Source organism: Rhinoraja longicauda, chromosome 30 (genome assembly GCF_053455715.1).
Source record: "Rhinoraja longicauda isolate Sanriku21f chromosome 30, sRhiLon1.1, whole genome shotgun sequence".
Classification (NCBI taxonomy): Eukaryota; Metazoa; Chordata; class Chondrichthyes; order Rajiformes; family Arhynchobatidae; genus Rhinoraja; species Rhinoraja longicauda.
In genome coordinates this window covers 14,893,695-14,916,026 of record NC_135982.1, presented here as the reverse complement: position 1 = coordinate 14,916,026, position 22,332 = coordinate 14,893,695, and the positions used below count along the sequence as shown (strand labels likewise).

The window sequence follows — 22,332 nt, the reverse complement described above, 5'->3', positions numbered from 1 at the left end:
GAAATGAATATCCAGCTTTCAAATGGTTTTAGCAATTCACTTTAAATCAACTCATTGAAGTGGCAAATGGCAGTGAGCAGAAAATGGAGCGTTCAAGGTTTTGGGGAAAACTTAGACAAGATGTCAGCTGCTCAGCAAAGTTCCAGCAAAGGCTCAACACTTCAACATTTTCCCATTCACATCAGATCCATCCTCCCACAGTGAATCACTTCCACATCGTATACACACCTGCCAGATCTGAGAGACATCTCTCTCAAAAGCTACATCTACTGAGAATTGAATTTAAAATAATTCAAACTCAAATTAATCTAGCTAAAACGTCACAGATTCCAAGGAAGAAACCTCAAAATCACTCCAAAGCTGACCTCCCATCATCTCTGGAAAGCTCCAGGATCCTTGAACAAAGCTGGTGTCCTAGCCTGAGCAAACCTGTCCAACCACAGCTTATCTTTCCTATAAAATTGGTAAATCCTAAAGCTTGCCTAAAGAGAAAACGGGGCCTTTTCTCTTTTGAGACTATTGTTTCGATTTTTACTTGCTTTCCAGTTCTTATGTGAGATTGAAATTGAGGAGCAACACTCATCCCAAGTTGTTCCTTTGAATACTCGGTGTGAGCCTCTCTGAATAGTCTTGCAGCTATCCTTGGCCATTTTACTCAGACTTTTTCATTAGTTCCAGTATTTTTTTTTTAAAATGTTTAAATCTGCATATATTCACCTAATGCGTTCACATAATGCTGCGGGCCACACACAATGAGGCCTGGGGCTCGCCCGGAAAGGGCACCGCTCCTAAAGCCTAGAGCGTGGACAGGCCCCTGAAAATGCCCCCAAAACACAGCACCTATTACATGCGGGATCAGATTATTTCTGTACAATTTGCTAATTGGGGATGTGCTTGGGAATGACAATATTCTACTGGACTGTTTGCAAGAAAAGAATTTCACTGTGTGATTGCACTTCACATATGTGACCATTAAAGCACCATTGACCCATTGATTTATCTGGAGCCCAGCATTTGAACACTATGTTTAATATGTTTTAACTTCACTTTCTCCCCTACATAGTTTATAAAATATGTCCAATTATGGATTTATTTTCTTACTATAGGGCGGCACGGTAGCGCAGCGGTAGAGTTGCTGCTTTACAGCGAATGCAGCGCCGGAGACTCAGGTTCGATCCTGACTACGGGTGCTGCACTGTAAGGAGTTTGTACGTTCTCCCCGTGACCTGCGTGGGTTTTCTCCGAGATCTTCGGTTTCCTCCCACACTCCAAAGACGTACAGGTATGTAGGTTAATTGGCTGGGTAAATGTAAAAATTGTCCCTAGTGGGTGTAGGATAGTGTTAATGTACGGGGATCGCTGGGCGGCACGGACTTGGAGGGCCGAAAAGGCCTGTTTCCGGCTGTATATATATGATGATGATGATGATGATATTTTAGCTCTATCAATATTCTGGATTCTGTATTTCACAGTTAAAAACAAAGTATATGCATTGGAAAAGTACGAGGAAGAATTGAGAGACCATAAAAGCAAAATGCCACCAATTAAAAGATGCCAGAAACAGGCAGCATCTGTAAAGGGAGAAACACCATTTGTTTTTGTGAAATATAGAGTAGAAACAGGCCCTTCGGCCCACCAAGTCCACACCAACCAGCAATCACCTGAACATTAGTTCTACCTTACACACTAGGGGCAATTTACAGAAGCCAATTAGCCTACAAACCTGTACATCTTTGGAGTGTGGGAGGAAATGTGATCACCTGGAAAACACCTACGCGGTTACAGGGAGGATGCATAAACTCTGTGCAGACAGCACCCGTAGTCAGGATCGAACCTGGGTCTCTGGTGCTGTAAGGCAGCAGCTCTACTGCTACACCACTGTGCTGCCCATTCTAGAATTCTGAAACATTAATTTTGTTTCACTCTCCACAGATGCAGTCCTGTCTGCTGAGTTTTTCCAGAAGTTTGCTTTGTGAGAGAGGGTACTGAGATGTATTGCTAAGTATTACATGTAAACTATAGAGCACGGCAAAAACATTAAATCGTTAACTGGTGTCTGCACATTTTCATCTGATATCCTAAATGTGTGAGGAAGAATTAAAAGACCAAAGGAAATAGCTTTGATGGGGTAGCCTCTCTTTGACCTTCTTCTCGACACGACTCTGCAAATAGACCAGTTTTAACAAATTAACCCAAACAATTAAGTATGCTCAGCTTTCATACCAGATGGTCAGTAATGGGATTTTTACACAATCACCCATGGACAAATAGATATTAGTTCATTTCTTTACCCAGTTGGACTTCGCTTCACACACCCCATCCATTGGAACTAAAATTAATCTGAAATGCTTAACATGATATCGAGTTCATTGCCACCTCTGGAGTGAATACCAATAAATTGCAGGTTAAGTCTGATCACCCTGCGAATCAAATTCTAACTCCTCTAATTATATGGCCTCAAGTTAAAACATTTCAAATGCTGGGGACAATTAACAGCAGTTTTTTTGTGAATGCACTGGTAAGTAACAGGTCCACCACGGCTTTACCAGCACCCTTGGTTCCAGAGCCTTGCCAGATTATCCGTTTTGCTGGAGCAACAGTGATCACGTAATAATATTTCATAATAATAATAATCCGGGTTGTTGTTCCGACTCGACATGTTGATTTATCCAGAGCACAACCTCAAAGATTTTGCCCAACCCTCGACATCACTGTCCAATCTCAAACATTTTGCAAATTTTATTACACATGCAACCATAAGCCACATCAGAGTAGCGACCTTTAACAGGTATAACTTTGCTACAAATGGTGTCCCTCTTGGGTACCTCTTCTATCAGTGTGAGGAATAACACAAGCCATCCTGAACAATTCAGAGTTATTTCTGCATACTTGTCAAATCCGTCTTGTTGGCCAGCAATGCCAGGATTCTTTAATGTCTCCTAAATCCACGCTGAGATATGATATTCTTGGGACTACATTTATCTGTTTTATCAGAGAATATCCAGTACTAAAAGACAAAGGCAGTCAACCAATAAGCAAGGAAGAATCCTGGCCTTTCATCTCCCTCTATTCCTTGGAATACCACGAGGAATTTAGAGATTCCCGTCTCTGCGAACCACCATTGATCACACCCAAACCAAACGATTCATCCTTCACAGGCAATTTTTCTAACTTCCTCAGCTATTGCCCACAGAATTGGCTGCTTGAAATGACTGGGGTACAAGGCTGAGGGAGACCACACTGTGCTAATACTGCTGGCTTTGTTGTAGCTTCAGCCCAACAACCTTTCTATTTACGAATGTTGTGTCTCTACAAACATTGAGGACTTGCAAGATATTTTGTATCAATGCCTTTCAAAATATTAAAATATTTGCAACAAAATGCTGCCATGAGATCTATAATTAAAATAATGAGTGATCTTAAGACATTGTAAAGGAAAATGTTCTGGTCATATTCCTGAAGTCTTCCAGTTGTGTTTTAGAGTATTATCTCCACACACTTTCATGGGGTTTCTCCACAGATCAGTGTCACAGTCCCATCCAATAGGTCATCCACATTAACAGCCACAACTTCATGATGTCCTGAGGAACTATTCTGAGAATCGGGCAATGCCACAAATACCTGTGATCCAACACCAGCCAGGTGAGTTTCCTCCAGAGAAATGACCTGCTGGGTGGCTGTCAATTGTTCAGTTGCTTGGATAACCTACATTTAAAACAAAACGAAAATACATTATGACAAATTTTTAAGAATACAACATAGATCAGTATAGCACAGGAGAAGGCCCTTCAGCCCACAATGTCCATGCCACACTTGACATCCAGTTAAAATCTCCCTTGTATGCACATGATCCATATCCCCCCCATATCCATGCGTCTATATAAAAGCCTGTTAAATACCACTACTGTATCTGTTCCCACCAACACCCCTGGCAGCATATTTCAGGTACTCTCCACTCTCTGTGTAAAGAAACTTGTGGTGTACCACTCTATGTCATAGAAACATAGAAAATAGGTGCAGGAGTAGGCCATTCGTCCCTTCGAGCCAGCATCGCCTTCAATATAATCATGGCTGATCATCCAGAATCAGTGCCCCGTTCCAACTTTTCCCCCATATCCCTTGATTCCCTTAGCCCTAAGAGCTAAATCTAACTCCCTTCTGAAAAGCAGAATCATGGTGTCCACCTGCAACAAAATCTGATTCAGAGAACGAGCATAAACTCTGAAACATTAACCTTGGCATCTCCATTCCATAGATGCTGCCTTAGCTACTAAATATTTACAATTTTTGTTGAATAATAAGTTTTTATTAGATAATTTCACCTTCTGTACGTAAAATTAAATATTAAAATTAAATATCCTTAGATGCACTTTTCAATTTATCTTTCCTTTCAACCCTTCCTCCTTCCGAATACTTACATGAGCTTCACATAATCACAATCTCATCTCATTCACCAGCTTCTCATCAGATTAACATGCACCAAGCGAGAGTTAGATTTAGCTCTTAAGGCTAAAGGAATCAAGCAAGGCATATGGGGAAAAAGCAGGAATGGGGTACTGATTTTGGATGATCAGCCATGATCATATTGAATAGCAGTGCTGGCTCGAAGAGCCAAATGGCCTACTCCTGCACCTATTTTCTATGTTGCCGTTTGGGAGTGTGCTGGGAGGTGGCGTTTGCCAAAGGTCAGTTATCAGATCAGTGCTTTTATTGGGTTTTTGAAAACAATCCAAACATGGGTGTAGGGAGCAATGTTTAAAAAGTCTGCAGATTACATTAAAGTTGGCATAATGGCAGATGGTGATGAGGATAATTGTGGAATGCCATATGGAGCTTAATGTATAAAAATGCATGAAACGATGTTCTTTGCTGCACTAATAAATTGTAACTAGCAAGATTTTGAAAGTTTGAGTGAATTTTAACTAGTTAGTCCTCAGCTGGATCAGAAGGCAACACAGGCCTTCACCGTATTGATTGAAGGGAAGTTGGGTTTGACCTATGAGGAAAGATTGTACAAACTACACCTATGCAGTCTTGAGAATAAGAGGTCATTTCCATAAACAAAACAAAATTCTTAAGTGGGTGCACAGGGCAGATTCAGAGTCGAGTTTCCCCCAGCTACGGATCTAGCAGCGATTACTAGTCTCAAAATAAGAGGTCTGCTATTCAGAACTAAGAAGAAATTCTTCATCCAGAGGGTGGTTAATCTGTACAATGCTCTATCAAGAAGGTGACCCACTCACTGAATATATTCAAGCAAGGAATGAATAGATTTTCAGAAACAAAGGAACCAAGGAATATGCAGGGGAAACGGCAAAGCTAAAAGAACAGCCATGCTTATTTGAATAGCAGAGCAAGGATGAGGGAACAAAATGGCCTACACCTGTTTCTACTTCTCAAATCCCAGTGACAAATCTGGGAAAGATATGAATTCTTTGAAAAGGCACAGCTGAGGTTTAAAAGGATATCATTAGAAATAAAATATGTCAGTTGTAAATAAAGATTGGGAACATTACATCTTGACACAGATTAAATCAAGAATTTTTCTTAATTATATGAATCTATCGATGGACGGAAACAACTTCTTCTGGCAAATGTGTCAGTGACTAGAGGTCATGCATTTGAACTAATTGCCAATAAATCTCGAGACAAAATGGGGAAAAAAATATTTCCAAGTGCCATGAGAATCCCAAAAAACTGTCAAATAAGACAGTTAAAACCAGGTTAAAATAAAAGCTAAAATGTGATGAATATAGCGGTAGGAAAAAGGGCATTTGTCTATAAGCCATGGCAGTAAGCAGAGATAATAAAAAAAATATTTCATTCACATTACTTCATTCCTTTCAGCTAGTACTTTTGGATGTTATTATGTTAGTAATGTAGGAAATCCAGCAATCAATTCACTCACAGCAAGCTCCCAAAAAAAGGTAAAGGGATAATCACCAGATAACTAGCTGAGAGCCGAGGACAATGCAGACATTTAATAAGTATTTTTTGTCTGAATATTTACCATTTGGGCTGCCTCTTGAACATTAGCAAACAGGATTCTGGCATGCTTGCTCCTCTGATGCTCTTCCAAGTCCTGCTGAGATCCAAACAGCTGGGCACAATCCCCACACAGGAAAGTGCTGGTTTGCTGAGTTGAATGTTCTGTGCTCAAATGATGCTGCAAAGCTCCGGGAAATCTGAATGTTGACGGGCAGTGTGTACATTTAAATGGATGGATACCTAATAAGAAAATGCCACATTTATTGCAAGGCTGATGAAAATCAACTGAAAGCAACAAGAAACAAATTAAACTGTCTACCTTTTATAAAAGCCTGTGAAAAAAAATGGATAACACATATTTTATTTAAATAATTGCACTTTACGTGCCATTAAATTGCCACTGCACCATACATTTTATTTAAGTTGTATATGCCAAACAGCTTTGTTAATACAAAATACTGTAAGACAGTAGGAATCTGAAATTACAACAAAAAAAAAGCTATTAAGACTGAAGTCAGACAGTTTCTGTGGGGAAATAAATAAAATTAACATTTCAGATTGACAACCTTCCATCAGTTTTGCAGCCTGATGTGGGCATTACTATCATTTTCAATTTGTAGAACGGCTTTGCAAATTACAAGAAATAGACCCAGGTGGAACTGTAAAATATTCAGCAACATCTCTATTATCAAAAAACACACGCTGCAAAAATTTGTGTACCAAGGTGTCGAAACAAAAAATTACAGATGCAAGGTGCCAGAGTAACTCAGCAGGTCAGGCAGCATCTCTGGAGAACATAGATGGGTGCCGTTTCGGGTGGAGACCTTTCTCCAGATGTGAAGTATTAAGTAAGGTATTAGGCACCATAGATATTGTTCTTCAAAAGTTTCTTGGCACTTTCAGTATCATATGACTTCAGTACAAAGATTCAAGCAACGTGTGGGAGCTACAAACCGTCAATATTACCATCAGTGCTTTCACCAGGGGCAATGATGCTGTATTATCACAAGTGATTTTTCAACCCCATGATCTGTTTGATAAGAACCAAAAGACTTTCAGAAAATAAAAGCCCATAGAATCCAAAGCAAACTGAATCTAAAATTGACCTACTGGCGGGGAGGAATGGATAATGGTTGCCTGGTATTTTTGCAACTAGAAAGTTGTTTTCAATGGGGTTCCACAGAACTCAATAGCCTTTGTGCTTCGGAGCTTATATTTGTTTTTCTTCAAAACAGTTCGTACACTTGGGGAATCAACAAAGTTAACGTTCTATTTCCCAACCCAAACCTACATTACCTAACAATACAACCTGCTCAATCTAGGTCATAATCCTTTCCTGTTACTTTCAATGCTTCCCTCCATTTGAAAGAAAGAGTACAGCATTAGCAGGTCTCCAGTTGTAGCATAACAATCCTACAATCAGGGAGGATTGAAAATTTATTATCGAGCCACTAGTTTTCTTCCTTGCTTCATTTAACAGCCTGGGATGTATTTCATCCAGGTCCATGAACTTATTTTCTTTTAAAAGATGCGATAGTCCTCTGTTTTTATAATTTTACCCCAACATTTCCTGCAACATTAAAATGACATCAATTTCTGATTTTTTGGCTCTAGATTTATTTGTCTCTGTGGGACTGTGTTTATCCTGATTTCTTTCTTGAATTCCTTGAATGAGGAGTGCCTCAGGATTCGGTGCTGGACCCATTAATGTTTGTCATCTATATCAATGATTTGGATGAGAACATACATGGCAAGATTAGCAAATTTGCAGATGATACAAAAGTGGATGGTTTTGCAGATAGTGAAGATGGTTGTGAAAATTTGCAGAAGGATCTTGATCGATTGGCCAGGAGGGCTGAGGAATGGTTGATGCAATTTAATACAGAGAAATGTGACGTGTTGCATTTTGGGGAATCTAACATGGGCAGCACCTACACAGTGAATGGTAGGGCTCTGGGGAGCATTGTAGAGCGGAAAGATTTAGGAGTGCAGGTGCATGGTTCCTTGAAGGTGGAGCCGCAGGTAGATAGAGTGGTCAAAAAAGGGTTTTGGCACATTGGCCTTCATCAGTTAGAGTATTGAGTATAGAAGTTGGGAGGTCGTGTTGCAGTTGTATAAGACGTTGGTGAGGCTGCATTTAGAGTATTGCATTCAATTCTGAGCACCATATTATAGGAAAGCTGTTGTCAAGCTGGAAAGGGTACGGAGAAGATTTATGAGGATGTTGCCATGACTAGAGGGCCTGAGCTGTGGGGAGAGGTTGAGTAGACACTATTCCTTGCAGCACAGGAGGATGAGGGGTGATCTTATAGAGGTGTATACAATCATGAGAGGGATAGATCGGGTAAATGCGCAGAATCTCTTGCCCAGAGTAGGTGAATCGAGGACCAGAGGACATAGGTTTAACACCGGGTGGTGCCACCAGCAGTGGCTGCCTCACCAACAATCTGTCTGCCGGGGATCAAGGCTCCCACCGCGGGGCCTGTGGACTTTAACATCGCGAAGCCCACGGTCTCTGGTAAGAAGAGGCCGATTCGGGAACTCCAAGCCGTGGGGAGAGTTTCAACCGCCCGACACTGGAGGTTTGATCACCCCGACGTGGGCTTTGACCGTCGGCTGCGGGATCTTTGATCACCCCGACTGCGGATGGTTTGACTGCCCGACCGCGGGAGAACAAAGAGGAACAAGATTGAACTTTATTGCTTTCCATCAGTGAGGAATGTGGAATCCACAGTGGTGGATGTTAATGGTAACTTTTAGGTGGTTGTGTGTCTTGTTGCTTTTCACTTAGTATGGCTGTATGGTAACTCAAATTGCACTGTACCTTAACTGGTACATGTGACAATGAACTGACCTTGAAACCTTGAAGGTGAAAGGGAAAAGATTTAATAGGAATCTGAGGGGTAACTTTTTAACACAAAGGGTGGTGGGTGTATGGAACGAGCTGCCAGTGGAGTTAGTTGAGGCAGGGACTATCCCAACGTTTATGAAACAGTTAGACAGATACATAGATAGGATAGGTTTGGAGCGATATGGGCCAAATGCGGCAGGTGGGATTAGTGTAGCTGGGACATGCTGGCCGGTGTGGACAAGTTGGGCCGAAGGGCCTGTTTCCACGCTGTATCACTCTATGACAATTAAACATTCTGAAAACCAGAGCAACTGAAGATGGCTCATCTTGTGACACCCTGCTCTACAGCAGAGCAGCTCGCATTTGTTTACTTATCTAAATAATTGAGATAAGCAAAGTGCATGTTATATCCATTTACTGGAGCATATTACAAGATTCGCATTGGGAACAGCAAAGTAAATGTTTTTAAGGTAGTGGATGGAGTATCAGCCAAGCAAAAATCTACCCAGATTAATGTTGAGCTTCTCAACTGTTGGTGCTGCACTCACCCAGGACAACTGGAGAATATACCATCATGGCACCAACTTATTTTATTTAGATGGTGGAAAGCATTTGGGAGTTATGTATCTTACAAAAGAGTGATTTATAAACCACATTTTTGCTTATATTGAGGGACAGTATTACCCATCCGTTCATGCCTTTGAAGACTGTGAATTACTTTCTTGAATCAGATCAGTCGATTTGGTGAAAACCCTTCCAAGGTGTAACTGAATAGGAAGTTCCAAGAATGAGACCCAACGATATTGGAGTGGAATCTGCAATGGTTATGTCTCTCAAGCCCTCTACCTTGTTCTCCTTGATGGTAGAGGCTACAAGTTGAGAGATTTTGTTGAAATAACCTTGAAGTATATGTCTGCATCTCTTTTGTTGATGACCATTATGTACTCATGGGAGAGAACCTTTTATTTTTTTAAGTGTAGTGAATGGAGTGTCAACCAAGCAGAAATCTACCCTGAATGATGTTGTGCTTCTCCAGTGTTGTTGGAACGACACTCGTTCAGAGGGAGTGGAGAATAAACTGTCACAGCAGTGACTAATTCCATGTAGATGTCTGAAGAAGGGTCTCGACCCGAAACGTCACCCATTCCTCCTCTCCCGAGATGCTGCCTGACCTGCTGAGTTACTCCAGCATTTTGTGAATAAATCAATTTGTACCAGCATCTGCAGTTATTTTCTTATAATTCCATGTAGATGATGGAAAGCATTTAGGCAGTCCAGTAGTGAGCCATTCCCTGCAGGATACCCACTCTGATCTCCTTCTGCAGTTTTATCATATCATATCATATATATACAGCCGGAAACAGGCCTTTTCGGCCCTCCAAGTCCGTGCCGCCCAGTGATCCCCGTACATTAACACTATCCTACACCCACTAGGGACAATTTTTACATTTACCCAGCGAATTAACCTACATACCTGTACGTCTTTGGAGTGTGGGAGGAAACCGAAGATCTCGGAGAAAACCCACGCAGGTCACGGGGAGAACGTACAAACTCCTTACAGTGCAGCACCCGTAGTCAGGATCGAACCTGAGTCGACGGCGCTGCATTCGCTGTAAAGCAGCAACTCTACCGCTGCGCTACCGTGCCGCCCTATAATGATCATCCAGTGGGGTTTCGGATAAATGGAGTCCCCCTCATGATGATGGTATGGTATTTAGCAATACTAAAACTCTTAAATGTCAAGCGTGGGGAAATTAGACACTACTTGCGAATGATCATAATACTTGTGTGGTATGAATGCTATAACGATGAGAAAATGTGCAGGACTACATCCATCTTCAGTAAGATACAATAAACATTATTTTGTCTCTTAATGTGGCACATCTTATTTCACGTTTTAAATCTTAGCCTAAAATTTCAATTATTTTGCAATAAGTAATGATTAGAAGTAGATAGTTTAAATGAATCACAAATCTAACATTTGATGTACTGCACTTTCATTGGCTAGGCAGATGGATTGACTCTTTCCAGGTGCAGATTTACATACCTGAATGTTTGGACTTTGTATGTACATGCAATAATGCTTGTGAAGCAAAAGTCTCTTTGCATTCTTCACACTCCAACATCTTGATATCTGAGAAAATTAAATGCAATATTAAGCGCAACATTACAATAATAGAAAAGGAGATATGCATTAGAATTAAATATTAACAACTGATAATAGTTAACGTTTGTACCACTGATGAATTCTACATGGAACCTAGTTTAATGATAGGAAAATCATGGACTGGCAAATGCAGAAGTGGAAATTGCATTTCAATATATATAAATTCTCACAGTCATGGAGTACGGCACAGAAAACGCTGGAAATAATCAGCAAGTCAGGTCGCAATTGTGGAGAAAGGGACAGATGTTTTAGGTCTGAGGCTTTTCATCCGAACTAGGAAAAATTAGAAATCAAACGTATGTATAATTGCAGGAAAAGATATGCAGCAAAGAAAACAAAAGGTAATTTCTGTAATAAGGTGTAGATCCAAGGGAGACAGTTTGCAATAGGTGGCTGCAGAGTCAACTGAGTGTGGTTGCTTAATTCCCCAGTCTGGAGAAGACTTAAATGGAACAGGATGAATGAGAGATGAGATTAGAAATAATGCTGGAACAATGTAATATAAACACTGCAGATGCTGGAAAACTGAGATTAAAAAGAATGCTGGAGATACCCTGTGGGTTAGGTAGCACATGTGGAGAGAAAAACAGAATGAATGTTGCAGCTTCATCATCTTCCCCATTAACCCAACTAGTTCTGATACAAACTGAAAAGGATGATCATTAATTGAACTCAATGGTGATAGATACTCTGGCACAAAATGTGATTGTGCCTCAAGTATATATTGCATTTTATTGGAATAGTATAAAATCCAGACAGAGTTTAGAGTAGAAATGGAATTACGAATGAAGGTGACAAGTCTTCTGCATCTAATATGCATTTGGTTTCTTAAGTGCAGAGGAGTGCATCAAATGCAGAAAGTACAGCAGAATTGCTGCTTCACCTGACCTCGTGTGCTTTTATCCGATTGTTTAAGTCATTATCATCAAATCATTACTCTCTTCAGCAACTAAACAAACATTCTAAAGATCAATCGTGCACTTTTGTCCCATGCAGACTATTGGCTTATGAACCAGAGTCTCTGCAACAGTTACCTGAATGGTCAGATTTCATGTGTTTGTTCAGAGCTGTTATACTGGCAAAGGATTTTTCACAAGCTGAGCAAGTCAGAGTGGCAAACTTTGGAGAGCGGTGATTTTGTGCTGCAAAGATGTCAGGGTGATGAGTTCGATTGTGATACCACAGTCCAGACAATTGCTGCATGAAAGATCATAGGAAGTGAGGATTATTAATGGGTGCACAACGACAGTGTTTCCCTCTAGGATCCAGTGCACCTCCAGTGCATCCTCCACCTTCATTTTGAACCATGTTCCGTTTTGAATTTTAAATGCTTTTTAATGAATTTTAAATATCTGAATTTCCGACAACAAGTTATAATAAAAGGATATTATTTACTGCATTTCCCACCTTGCCTTGGTTCTAATGATGGCATGATTGCTGCTGCAGTGCACATCTCTGTTACTTTAGCTGCAAGATCATTCTTCATTTCTGAACCTGGCCAAATGGTCAGCGATCATGGAAGTAATTTGCATCTACTGCTTTCACCTGCATGATTTGGCACTGACAACCAAAATGGAAACTGGTCCATTTTTTGCCCTTCCTTGGTCGGTCTCCAAGCAAACCACCAATCAAATAACGAGTGGCTCAACACAAGAATCAAACCTGCCGCCTTTCTGATTCACGCTGCTTCAGTATCAGGTAAGTATAATCCTTCTGATGGATCAGCTCTCCCACCTGCACATTTCAGTTCTGTACAAATAATGCATTTATGAGCAGCAATTTTCATAGTTGAATCAGAGGAAATCTGATGGAAATGATTGGGACTTTCTGATAAATAAGGGCAACTTGGAACAAAGCTATCCATTGACATTAATGCAGGTCATTTTAAGTGTTTCTTATCTACAGTAACATTCCAGGTCACTGTTACTATAACTGATTGTAAAGCAACACCCAAATACAAAATTCTGGACTATGGTTCAATATCTGGTTCTGAGTCTGCATCCAATAATCCTACCTGATAGGCTTTGTCACAAATTTCACAGTTATATGGCTTTCCACCAACATGTGTGACCATGTGTCTTTCGAGAAGTGATGGTGCACTGAAATTCTTGCCACAAACATCACAGGGATTGTACTCAGGAGGATGCACTTCCTGGATGTGCTTCTTATGCTCTTCCAGAGATGGGAAACTCATCCGGCACTTCTGACAGTCATATGCGTCTTCCACATCTGCAAAGATCAGAAAATACATCTCATCTGCACAAGTTAACTGCCAACATCCAACTGCCAACTGCCAAAGAAATACCATCTCATTTTGGGAATATTTTCTTAATTTTCAAGCTAGATGTAGCTAGTGTTAATAAGAAGCTGCTCAAAATGCCATCCATCTTCCAGTGAAAGGTTCTTAATTTGAGATTGTGTGGGTTAATAGTTGAGCATTTAGATGACTTTTACAGCACATTGGTTTCACCACTTAGGCAAGCAGTTTCAATATAATTAATGATTTGCTTCAGTCAACACGCAATCCCCATACAATTACATTAATAAAGCACATTATCCAGAGAAACAGGTTTTATAAAGTAAGCCCTGTTTTTTCAATGAATGCACCCAAAACTAGCAACATACAAGCAGCAAAATACTAACAGGGCAAGAACTCATCTGTCCAACCCAATATACATCTATCAGGTGCTTCTAACAGCAATATTGCAAATCTGAGGGAAGAATGGAAAAAAAGGTCATGCTTATACACTTTTACTACAGTCCTTGACTGTACAATTTCCAAGACACTTAGTTTTTTATCAAAAACACTTGTATTTACTCAGAAGCTGTCTCTGATCCATTACTGTAACCTCCAGACAAGAATTTTAAAAAGCCCATTTTTGAAAATCAAAATTGGAACAGAAGTCTCTGTGATTGTCCTTACATTCTACTTTTGACTTTTGTAGCACCTTTGAAACAAAAATCAGTTACTCTTAGACTATATTTACTTCATTACCAGATAGAGATTTTTCACATTAGATTTCTTAGGATGGAAGAATAATGAAGATTCACTGGACTGTTAAAACCCCCAAACTTTATAAAACTTGTCAGACTTGATCCAAACTGAATTCTCTAAATCACCTGAATTTTTGGTCCATATGTGAAAAGTAGTTAAAATCAGAAATTAGCTGACCACTGACACACCCACAATGTACATACCACTTAGTGGCATCACTGGTGATGAGCTAAGATATTCCGCAATGAATTACTGGAGAGTGAAGTCACTTTCTATCGTTCCCTGCAGCTAATCCCTTCATAATCATATATGGGTCAGAACCAGACAGTAGCTCCCTGGCATTCAGTTAGAGCCTTACAATTCACATAAGTGACTTGGATGAACAAAGCAAAATATTGGTTGCTAAGTTTGCTATTAACGCAAAGATAGGAAGGGAAGTAAGTTGTGAAGAGGGCATAAGGAGGCTACAAAGGAATATTGACACGTTATCCAAGTGGTAAAAGATCTGGCAAATGGAATATAATATAATAGGAGTTGAATTAGGTAATTCGCCCCATCAAGTCTACTCCGCCATTCAATCATGGCTGATCTACCTCTCTCTCCTAATGCCATTCTCCTGCCTTCGCCCTTCTCCCCATGATCTCTGACAGCTGTACTAATCAAGAATCGACAAAAGTCGAAAAAGAGAAAATGTACATTTTGGCAGAAAAAAGGCATATTATTTAAAGTTCAGCAAGCCTGGAAAAAAAATGCATGTGGACTAGGGGATCCTATTGCAAGATTTGCAGGAGGATATTATGCAGGTATAGCAAGTAATCAGGAAAGGTAACATAATGATATTTATTGCAAGGGCAATTGAACACAAAAGTAGAGAGGTTATGCTTCAGTTCCATCGTCCACAGATGAGATCACATTAAGTATTAAAAAATCATTTAATGAAGGGTATTAACACAGAGGAAACTTTATTAATCTAATACTTTGATTCTTTTATGAGGAAAAGTTGGACAGCCCAGATCTGTACTCTCATGAGTTCAGAAGACTGGTAGATGATTTGATTGAAGGTAGACACAAAATGCTGGAGTAACTCAGCAGGACAGGCAGCATCTCTGGAGAGAAGGAATGGGTATAAGAAAATAACTGCAGATGCTGGTACAAATCGATTTATTCACAAAATGCTGGAGTAACTCAGCAGGTCAGGCAGCATCTCGGGAGAGAAGCTCCCGAGATGCTGCCTGACCTGCTGAGTTACTCCAGCATTTTGAGAAGGAATGGGTGACGTTTTGGGTCGAGACCCTTCTTCAGCTTTGATTCAGATGATTTGATTGTTTGACTGATGGGTCTTGATTGACAGGGCGAATCAGGAAAGAATGCTTCTCATTGGAGAATTTAGAACTAGCGGTCACGGTTCAAAAATAAAGGCTCACTCATTTAACCAATTCAGATCTACTACCTCTGAAATAAGGTCGTACCTTTTGCCTACCATATTTACCTCTGGACATCATTATTCCAAAACCATCTTGGTTTTGCAAAGCTAAGCTTTTGCTCAAAATATTTTGCTCAAAATATGGTACAATCTCACTGGATAGCATGCAAACAATTTTTTTCCACAATATCTTGCTACACGTGACAATAATGAATCAATACTTCTCATTTAGGCCCACTAGTCCTCTCCTAGGGCATTGGCTATCATTCCAGCAATGCACTATGGATATTAAAATCCTATTGTGATACTATATATAATATATGAATTCTTTCATGTCCTTGGCCTTCCTATCTCTGTATCCACTTAAGATCTCCAAGATTTCTGTGCTGTCCCAAGCTCAGAAATTCCATACAACTCTTTCCCTCTCCTTTCCCGTAAATTACACCCACAGCTTTACACATTTGTGTATCTATCCAAATATTTAGATAGTGTTTTTCCCATCATCACCAGATTCTGCTGCCTAGCATATTTCATCGAGTCTATGTTCCTTCATTTTCTTTAAAGGTCCATAACACATTTGGGTAAATCCTGCCCGCAAATATAATTCAATAATACATTGCTGGATTAATTCCTTCAGTTGAATTGCTTGCTGCCCTGGAGTGTTGGATTGGCATTGGTTTATTCTTGTCAGATGTACCAAAGTACAGTGCAAAAACCTTGTTTTGCGAGATATCCACACAAATCATACCACACATGAGGTAGTGCAAAAGAGAGAACAGGGTGAAAAATATAGTATTACAGCTGCAGAGAAAATGTATTAGGTGAAATTCAAGGGCATTTTGATTTATTGTTACATTGTTAAAAGTCGCAATGGAGAAAGTGAGCTGTGAGATAACGTGCATTAGTTTCAAACTTTATGTTTGTGCAGAGTAGCTCTTGAAGATTTTATCCTCGTTATGATACTCACTGTGAAAGGAGCGCAAGTGCAGAGAGAGCCCATTGGCCTGGCTGAATCCTTTGCCACATTCCCGGCAGACATATGGCTTGTCCCCAGTGTGTGTCCGTACATGGCGGGTCAATTCAATTGACTGAGCAAACACTGCATCACAGTACTGACAAGCGTACATTTTTCCTATTAGATCACAAACGTTCAAGCTATTAAAACAAGCTAAAGAGCTACAAAGTACTCCAAAAATACTGGTGCCTGGCCATTTATGAAATTTACAGCGTGGAGCTTTCTCAGATAAGAGATAAGATCAATGGCTAATGTCTACTGTTAAACTTGTTCCCATTGGAAAAAAATCAAGCTCTGGTGAGCAGTGCAGCCCAACAAAGTGATGTTGACAATGTTCATTTAATATCTGATACTATAAAGACCTCTTTCATCACTGATTCCATTTGTACACTTCATCCATGGTAGACATCTAAAGAACTGGATAAGGGAAGAGTGTCCTCCCTTTTGCACATCACCATTTATTTTATCATCATCACTTTTTTTAAATGTTTTATATCACTCCTAATGCATGAGATATTTACTGTAACAAAATAAGCCCCGAGTAAAACACAAAGTGCTGGAGAAACTCAGCGGGTCAGACGACATCTCTGGAGAACGTGAAGAGGTGTTGTTTTGGGTCGGGATCCTTCTTGGTAGCTAAAATCGGAGAATTCAATGTTCATACTGTTACGTTGTAAACTACCCAAGCAGAATATGAAGTGCTATTCCTCTACCAAAGGCGAAGGCCCAGGACAGAAAGGTCCATATGTGAATGGGAAGAGGAGTTAAAATGGTTAGCAACCAGAAGATCCAATAAGCCTTGGCTGACTACGCGCAAGTGTTCGGTGAAGCGGTCACTGAGTCAACACTTGATCTTGCCAAGCCACATGGGGAACCGGATGTAGTAGATGAGGTTAGAGGAGGTGCACATGAACCTCTACCCCCTTGCAGTAGGGGAGTTTAAAACAAGACAATAACACTAAAGGCGAGAGGGGAAAGAGTTAAAAGAGGCCAGAGGGGCAATTTTTTGGCATAGAGGGTGGTGGAAATATGGAACAAGCTGCCAGAGGAATCTGTAGAGGTGGGTACAGTTACAACATTTAAAAGACATTTGGACATGTACATGAATAGAAAATGTCCAGCCAATGGGCCAAATACAGGCAGATGGGACGAGCTCAGTCTTAGTCGGCATGGACGGGTATATCAATATGTCCTGTTTCCACGTGGAACAACTCTACGTCACTAAAACAGTGGCACGGATATCTCAGTAAAGAGTTAGGGAGACAACTTCAAATGAACTGCTGTATCAACGAAAAAATATTACAACATCATTGCTTTTAAGTGCTTTAGCACTCATACCTTCCGAATGTTTTTTCTTCATGTGATATGCCAAGGCAGCAGCTTGTACAAATGTCATGTCACAATGTTTGCAAAAGAATGGCTTTTCTCCAGTATGGAGTCTCATGTGATTCTTCAGCGTGGAATTTGCTGCAAATTTTGCCCCACAGTCATTGCACGAGAAGGGCTTCTCATCAAAGTGATCAGAGCGCTTGTGATACTGCATTCCTGCAGAGGAACATGAAACACATGAAAGCTTTAAATATTTAATTTATAACATCAAGCAGGCTGGGGACAATCATGTCATCAACATGTCAGCAATGTGTGCACAGAATTATTAGAACGCAATTGGATTTAGAACTGCCTGGAGGTAGCTCTTCTTCATTGCTTGGTACCTTCGTAATTATGGTTGTGGATAAACATGCAAAACATAAGGATTTAAAATTCTGCAACAACATGCTATGAAACCTCTTTTTAAAAATGGCAATTTGTGACCCGATATCTGTAAATGTTAAAAAAATCCAACATAGTGTCACAAAAGTTTATTTGATCAAGAGAAGCTACCTGATCTAGTGATGCAGCCTTCTCTTAATCTCCAGTGCTACATTACATGGTTAATTCTCAACACTGCATAAATTAGAATGGCTAAAAATACAGCGCCAAATTGTTGTCACCTAGATCCCGCAAACAAAAAGCTTAACAATGTAGGCAATTTGAATTTTTACTGTTATTTGTTTAGATTATTTCTTTTTTTTTAAACTACACACACACACATGCTCCCTCTCAGCTTGTCAATAAAGTACCTTCACTTTCAGTAAATCTGATAGGAGCCTGTTAAATTCAACCAGTCTTTCACTTGCTTCCTTTTATTGAACTCGTCACTCTGACATGAAAATAGCAGAGGACAGTAGTATTATTAGAAAATTCAATAATGATTAATTTCTGAAATTATTTGCCCAGGGATTACTGATGCAGGCAAATGACATTAGTTAAGTGCAACATTTACTTACAGCAGAAGAGAAAGAAACTTAGAATAGACAAGGAGGAGGAGGAGTGAAGTTGCAGGTCAAAGGTGCCCCGTGAATGAAGGATTCAGCAGGATAACAGGTGAACAATTTCTAATCTTGTGTTGTGGACTCGATAAGAAGCAGGATAACCCCGTTGAATATCAATCAAGTTTATTATCAATCAACTAGTGCTCAGCCTCTCATCTGTTGGAGATGGGCATTACCCGGCACTTGTGAATAACAAATCTCATTCACCACTTAACATCATATTGGGTTGTCCAGGTCTCATTGCATATCGACTTAAAGACTGCTTCACAATTTGAGTTGGGAATATGGCCGAACACTGCAATCAATAATTTCAAAACTTGGCTCTTCCGCTGTTAAGACTGAGGGAAGGTTATAGATCAGGCGGTTGAACAAGGCTGAGACTTGGCCAATATACTGAAAAATACCTGTACTGCCTTCTTGCTGTGGTGCTCGTTGGTCCAACAATAATCATCATCTAACCATGATTTTAACTTTGAATTTAGAGAGAACTATAGCATGGAAACAGGCACTTCAGCCCCTCAAGTCCATGTCGCCCATTGAGCACCAGTTCACTAGTTCTATGTTATCCTACTTTCTCATTCTACTCCTTAGACATGAGGGGCAATTTACAGAGGCCAATTAACCTCCAAACCTGCACAGCTTTGAGATGTGGGAGAAAACCGGAGCACCCACACGGTCACAGGGAGAACTTGCAAACTCCAGACAGACAGCGCCAAGATCGACCCCAGCTCTCTGGCGCTGTGAGGCAGCAGTTGTACCAGCTGTGCCACTGTGCCATCTGAACTAGAGGAGATTTCTATTTTACTGAGGTTCTTCAGGCAATTCACTCAGGCTGAACCAACGCTGCAATGAGGTTGGCAGCTGAATGTTCCTGGCTGAACCTACTTTCAACAGCAATAGAAAGAGAAAATGCTAAGTATATACCGCAAGTATCGCATCCTGGGAGCAAGGAACATTGCAGGGCAATTACCTTTCCACAGAATCCTCACGGACACCAAGAAAACCACAGGGTATGGACATGGGTGGGGAAATGATCTTACCAATCAGCACAGAGCAATGACCGAAAGAAGTAGAGGAGTTGAGGGCTTTTGTAAGAGAGAACAAGTTGCATTAGTTTTTAAAAAAATAAGGGAGAGGGGAAAAATTGGGCTGATGAGATTGCTCCCCAGGAGCAGACATACACCCAATGGGCTGAATAGTATCTTCGGGTATAATTTGCAAGATAAGGTCCATATCCCTACAAAGTTACCGATGCAATCTGCTCTTAGCTAACTTTCCCACTTAGTGGCCAATAAATATAGATACAATACATCCACTCCTTTTTACAGTTATAATAGATGCAGCAAATAGCTGAAGTACCAGCAATGATCCTTGTGCATCACGACTAGTAGTTGCCATGCTGGCAATGGCATATCCCTACTGGTCAACGTCTTTTAATCGATTCTCTATCCACATTAATACACTATCCCAACTCACATAGCATGGTATCAAATGCATTTAAAAAACATGGCTACATGTCATCCAGTATTCCCCCGTTAATTACATTCTCAAAATACCCAATTCAATTTGTCAAACATGATTTGTATGTCTAATTAAATTATTCTTTTTTTAATATCCTGCAACCACATACGTAAAAATGGTTTCCAAGATTTTCCAAGCACCTGGAATTAGGCTGTTCATTATTTTCCCCCACCTGTTACTTACCAATCCAATAGGGATCATTCTAAAATATAGAGAATGCAGCAAGAGTCCTACAGATGCTTCCACCTTCTTTGTTAAAAGCTTAAGATTATAGGCCTTTAGGACAGACACTCCAGCTTTTAATAATATTAATTACCCTCAGTATCCCAGTACTTATATTTCCCACTTGGACAACAGATGAACAATACCAGTCTGATTCCTCATCTAAAGATAGACACAAAAAGCTGACAGAGTCTCGATGCGAACGTCGCCCATTCGTTCTCTCCAGAGATGCTGCCTGTTCCGCTGTGTTACTTCAGCTTTTTGTGCCCATCTTCAGTTTAAACCGGCATCTGGAGTTCCTTCTTACATATAATTCCTCAGCTATTTCCTTATTCCCCATTACAACTTATAGCCATATAACCATATAACCATATAACAACTACAGCACGGAAACAGGCCCGTTCGGCCCTTCCAGTCCACACCGACCACTCTCCCTGACCTAGTCTCATCTACCTGCACTCAGACCATAATCCTCTAATCCCCTCTTATCCATATACCTATCCAATTTACTCTTAAATAATAAAATCGAGCCAGCCTCCACCACTTCCACCGGAAGCCCATTCCATACAACCACCACCCTCTGAGTAAAGAAGTTACCCCTCATGTTACCCCTAAACTTTTGTCCCTCAATTCTGAAGCTATGTCCCCTTGTTGGAATCTTCCCCACTCTCAAAGGGAAAAGCCTACCCACGTCAACTCTGTCCGTCCCTCTCAAAATTTAAAAAACCTCTATCAAGTCCCCCCTCAACCTTCTACGCTCCAAAGAATAAAGACCCAACCTGTTCAACCTCTCTCTGTAGCTTAAGTGCTGAAACCCAGGCAACATTCTAGTAAATCTCCTCTGTACCCTCTCCATTTTGTCGACATCTTTCCTATAATTTGGCGACCAGAACTGCACACCATACTCCAGATTCGGCCTCACCAATGCCCTGTACAATTTCAACATCACATCCCAACTTCTATACTCGATGCTCTGATTTATAAAGGCAAGCATACCAAATGCCTTCTTCACCACCCTATCCACATGAGATTCCACCTTCAGGGAACAATGCACAACTTCTCCCAGCTCATCCACTTATACATCATCATCTTTGCAGCCCTCTTTTTGCTTAACTTTGAAGATCCTACAATCTGTTATATTTCCTGATTGCTCTCCCAATCCTCATGTTTCCTCTTCTTCTTGGAAGAGTCCCTTCTTTGAGTTTAATACAATCCTTAACCCCAAACTAACTTTGGCTAGATCAGTTTCCAACCAAGTTTTTATTTCTTAATACAAAGTATAATGAGAATAACATTAATTTTTATGTTTTCCAATTAGCTTTTAATCAAATTGTCCAATCTGCCTTTTGCAAACAAATCCCACCCCAGTACTATGTAACTGGTTTTAACTTCAAGACTTGAATTTCAGACTTAAATATATCATTCTCAAACGCTGTAATAGCACAAATCTTTCCTAAAGGCTCCTTTATACAAAATGAGCCTGATCATTGATAACCAGGCAGCACAGTGGTGTGGCTGGTAGACCTGCTGCCTCACAGCATGGGTTCAATCCTGACCTCGGGTGCTCTCTGTGCGGAGTCTGCACGTTCTCCTTGTGACCGCATGGGTTTCCCCCAGGTGCTCCAGCTTCCTCCCACATCCCATAGACGTGCGGGTTTGTCGGTTAATTGTAGGTTAATTGGCCTCTGTCAATTGCCCGTAGTGTGTAGAATTAGCGTGTGCGAACGAGCGATCGATGGTTGGGGTGGACTCGGTAGGCCAAAGGGCCCATTTCCATG

At 40.5% G+C, this 22,332-nt stretch overlaps 1 protein-coding gene across 2 annotated transcripts in view; it reads right to left on the bottom strand.

Moving 5' to 3' along the window:
• Nucleotides 1–1,275: 1,275 nt before the first annotated feature.
• Nucleotides 1,276–22,332, bottom strand: part of zbtb40 (zinc finger and BTB domain containing 40) — a 47,316-nt gene continuing 26,259 nt past the window's right edge. For both annotated transcript variants that reach the window (XM_078425328.1, XM_078425329.1), the window contains exons 12-18: nucleotides 17,778–17,984; nucleotides 16,392–16,556; nucleotides 13,021–13,235; nucleotides 12,041–12,203; nucleotides 10,887–10,973; nucleotides 6,011–6,228; nucleotides 1,276–3,705 (exon numbers count right to left, since the gene is read on the bottom strand). In XM_078425328.1, the coding sequence (XP_078281454.1) occupies nucleotides 3,502–3,705; nucleotides 6,011–6,228; nucleotides 10,887–10,973; nucleotides 12,041–12,203; nucleotides 13,021–13,235; nucleotides 16,392–16,556; nucleotides 17,778–17,984 (1,259 nt within the window). In that variant the 3' untranslated portion in view covers nucleotides 1,276–3,501. The remainder of the gene's footprint in view (nucleotides 3,706–6,010; nucleotides 6,229–10,886; nucleotides 10,974–12,040; nucleotides 12,204–13,020; nucleotides 13,236–16,391; nucleotides 16,557–17,777; nucleotides 17,985–22,332) is intronic.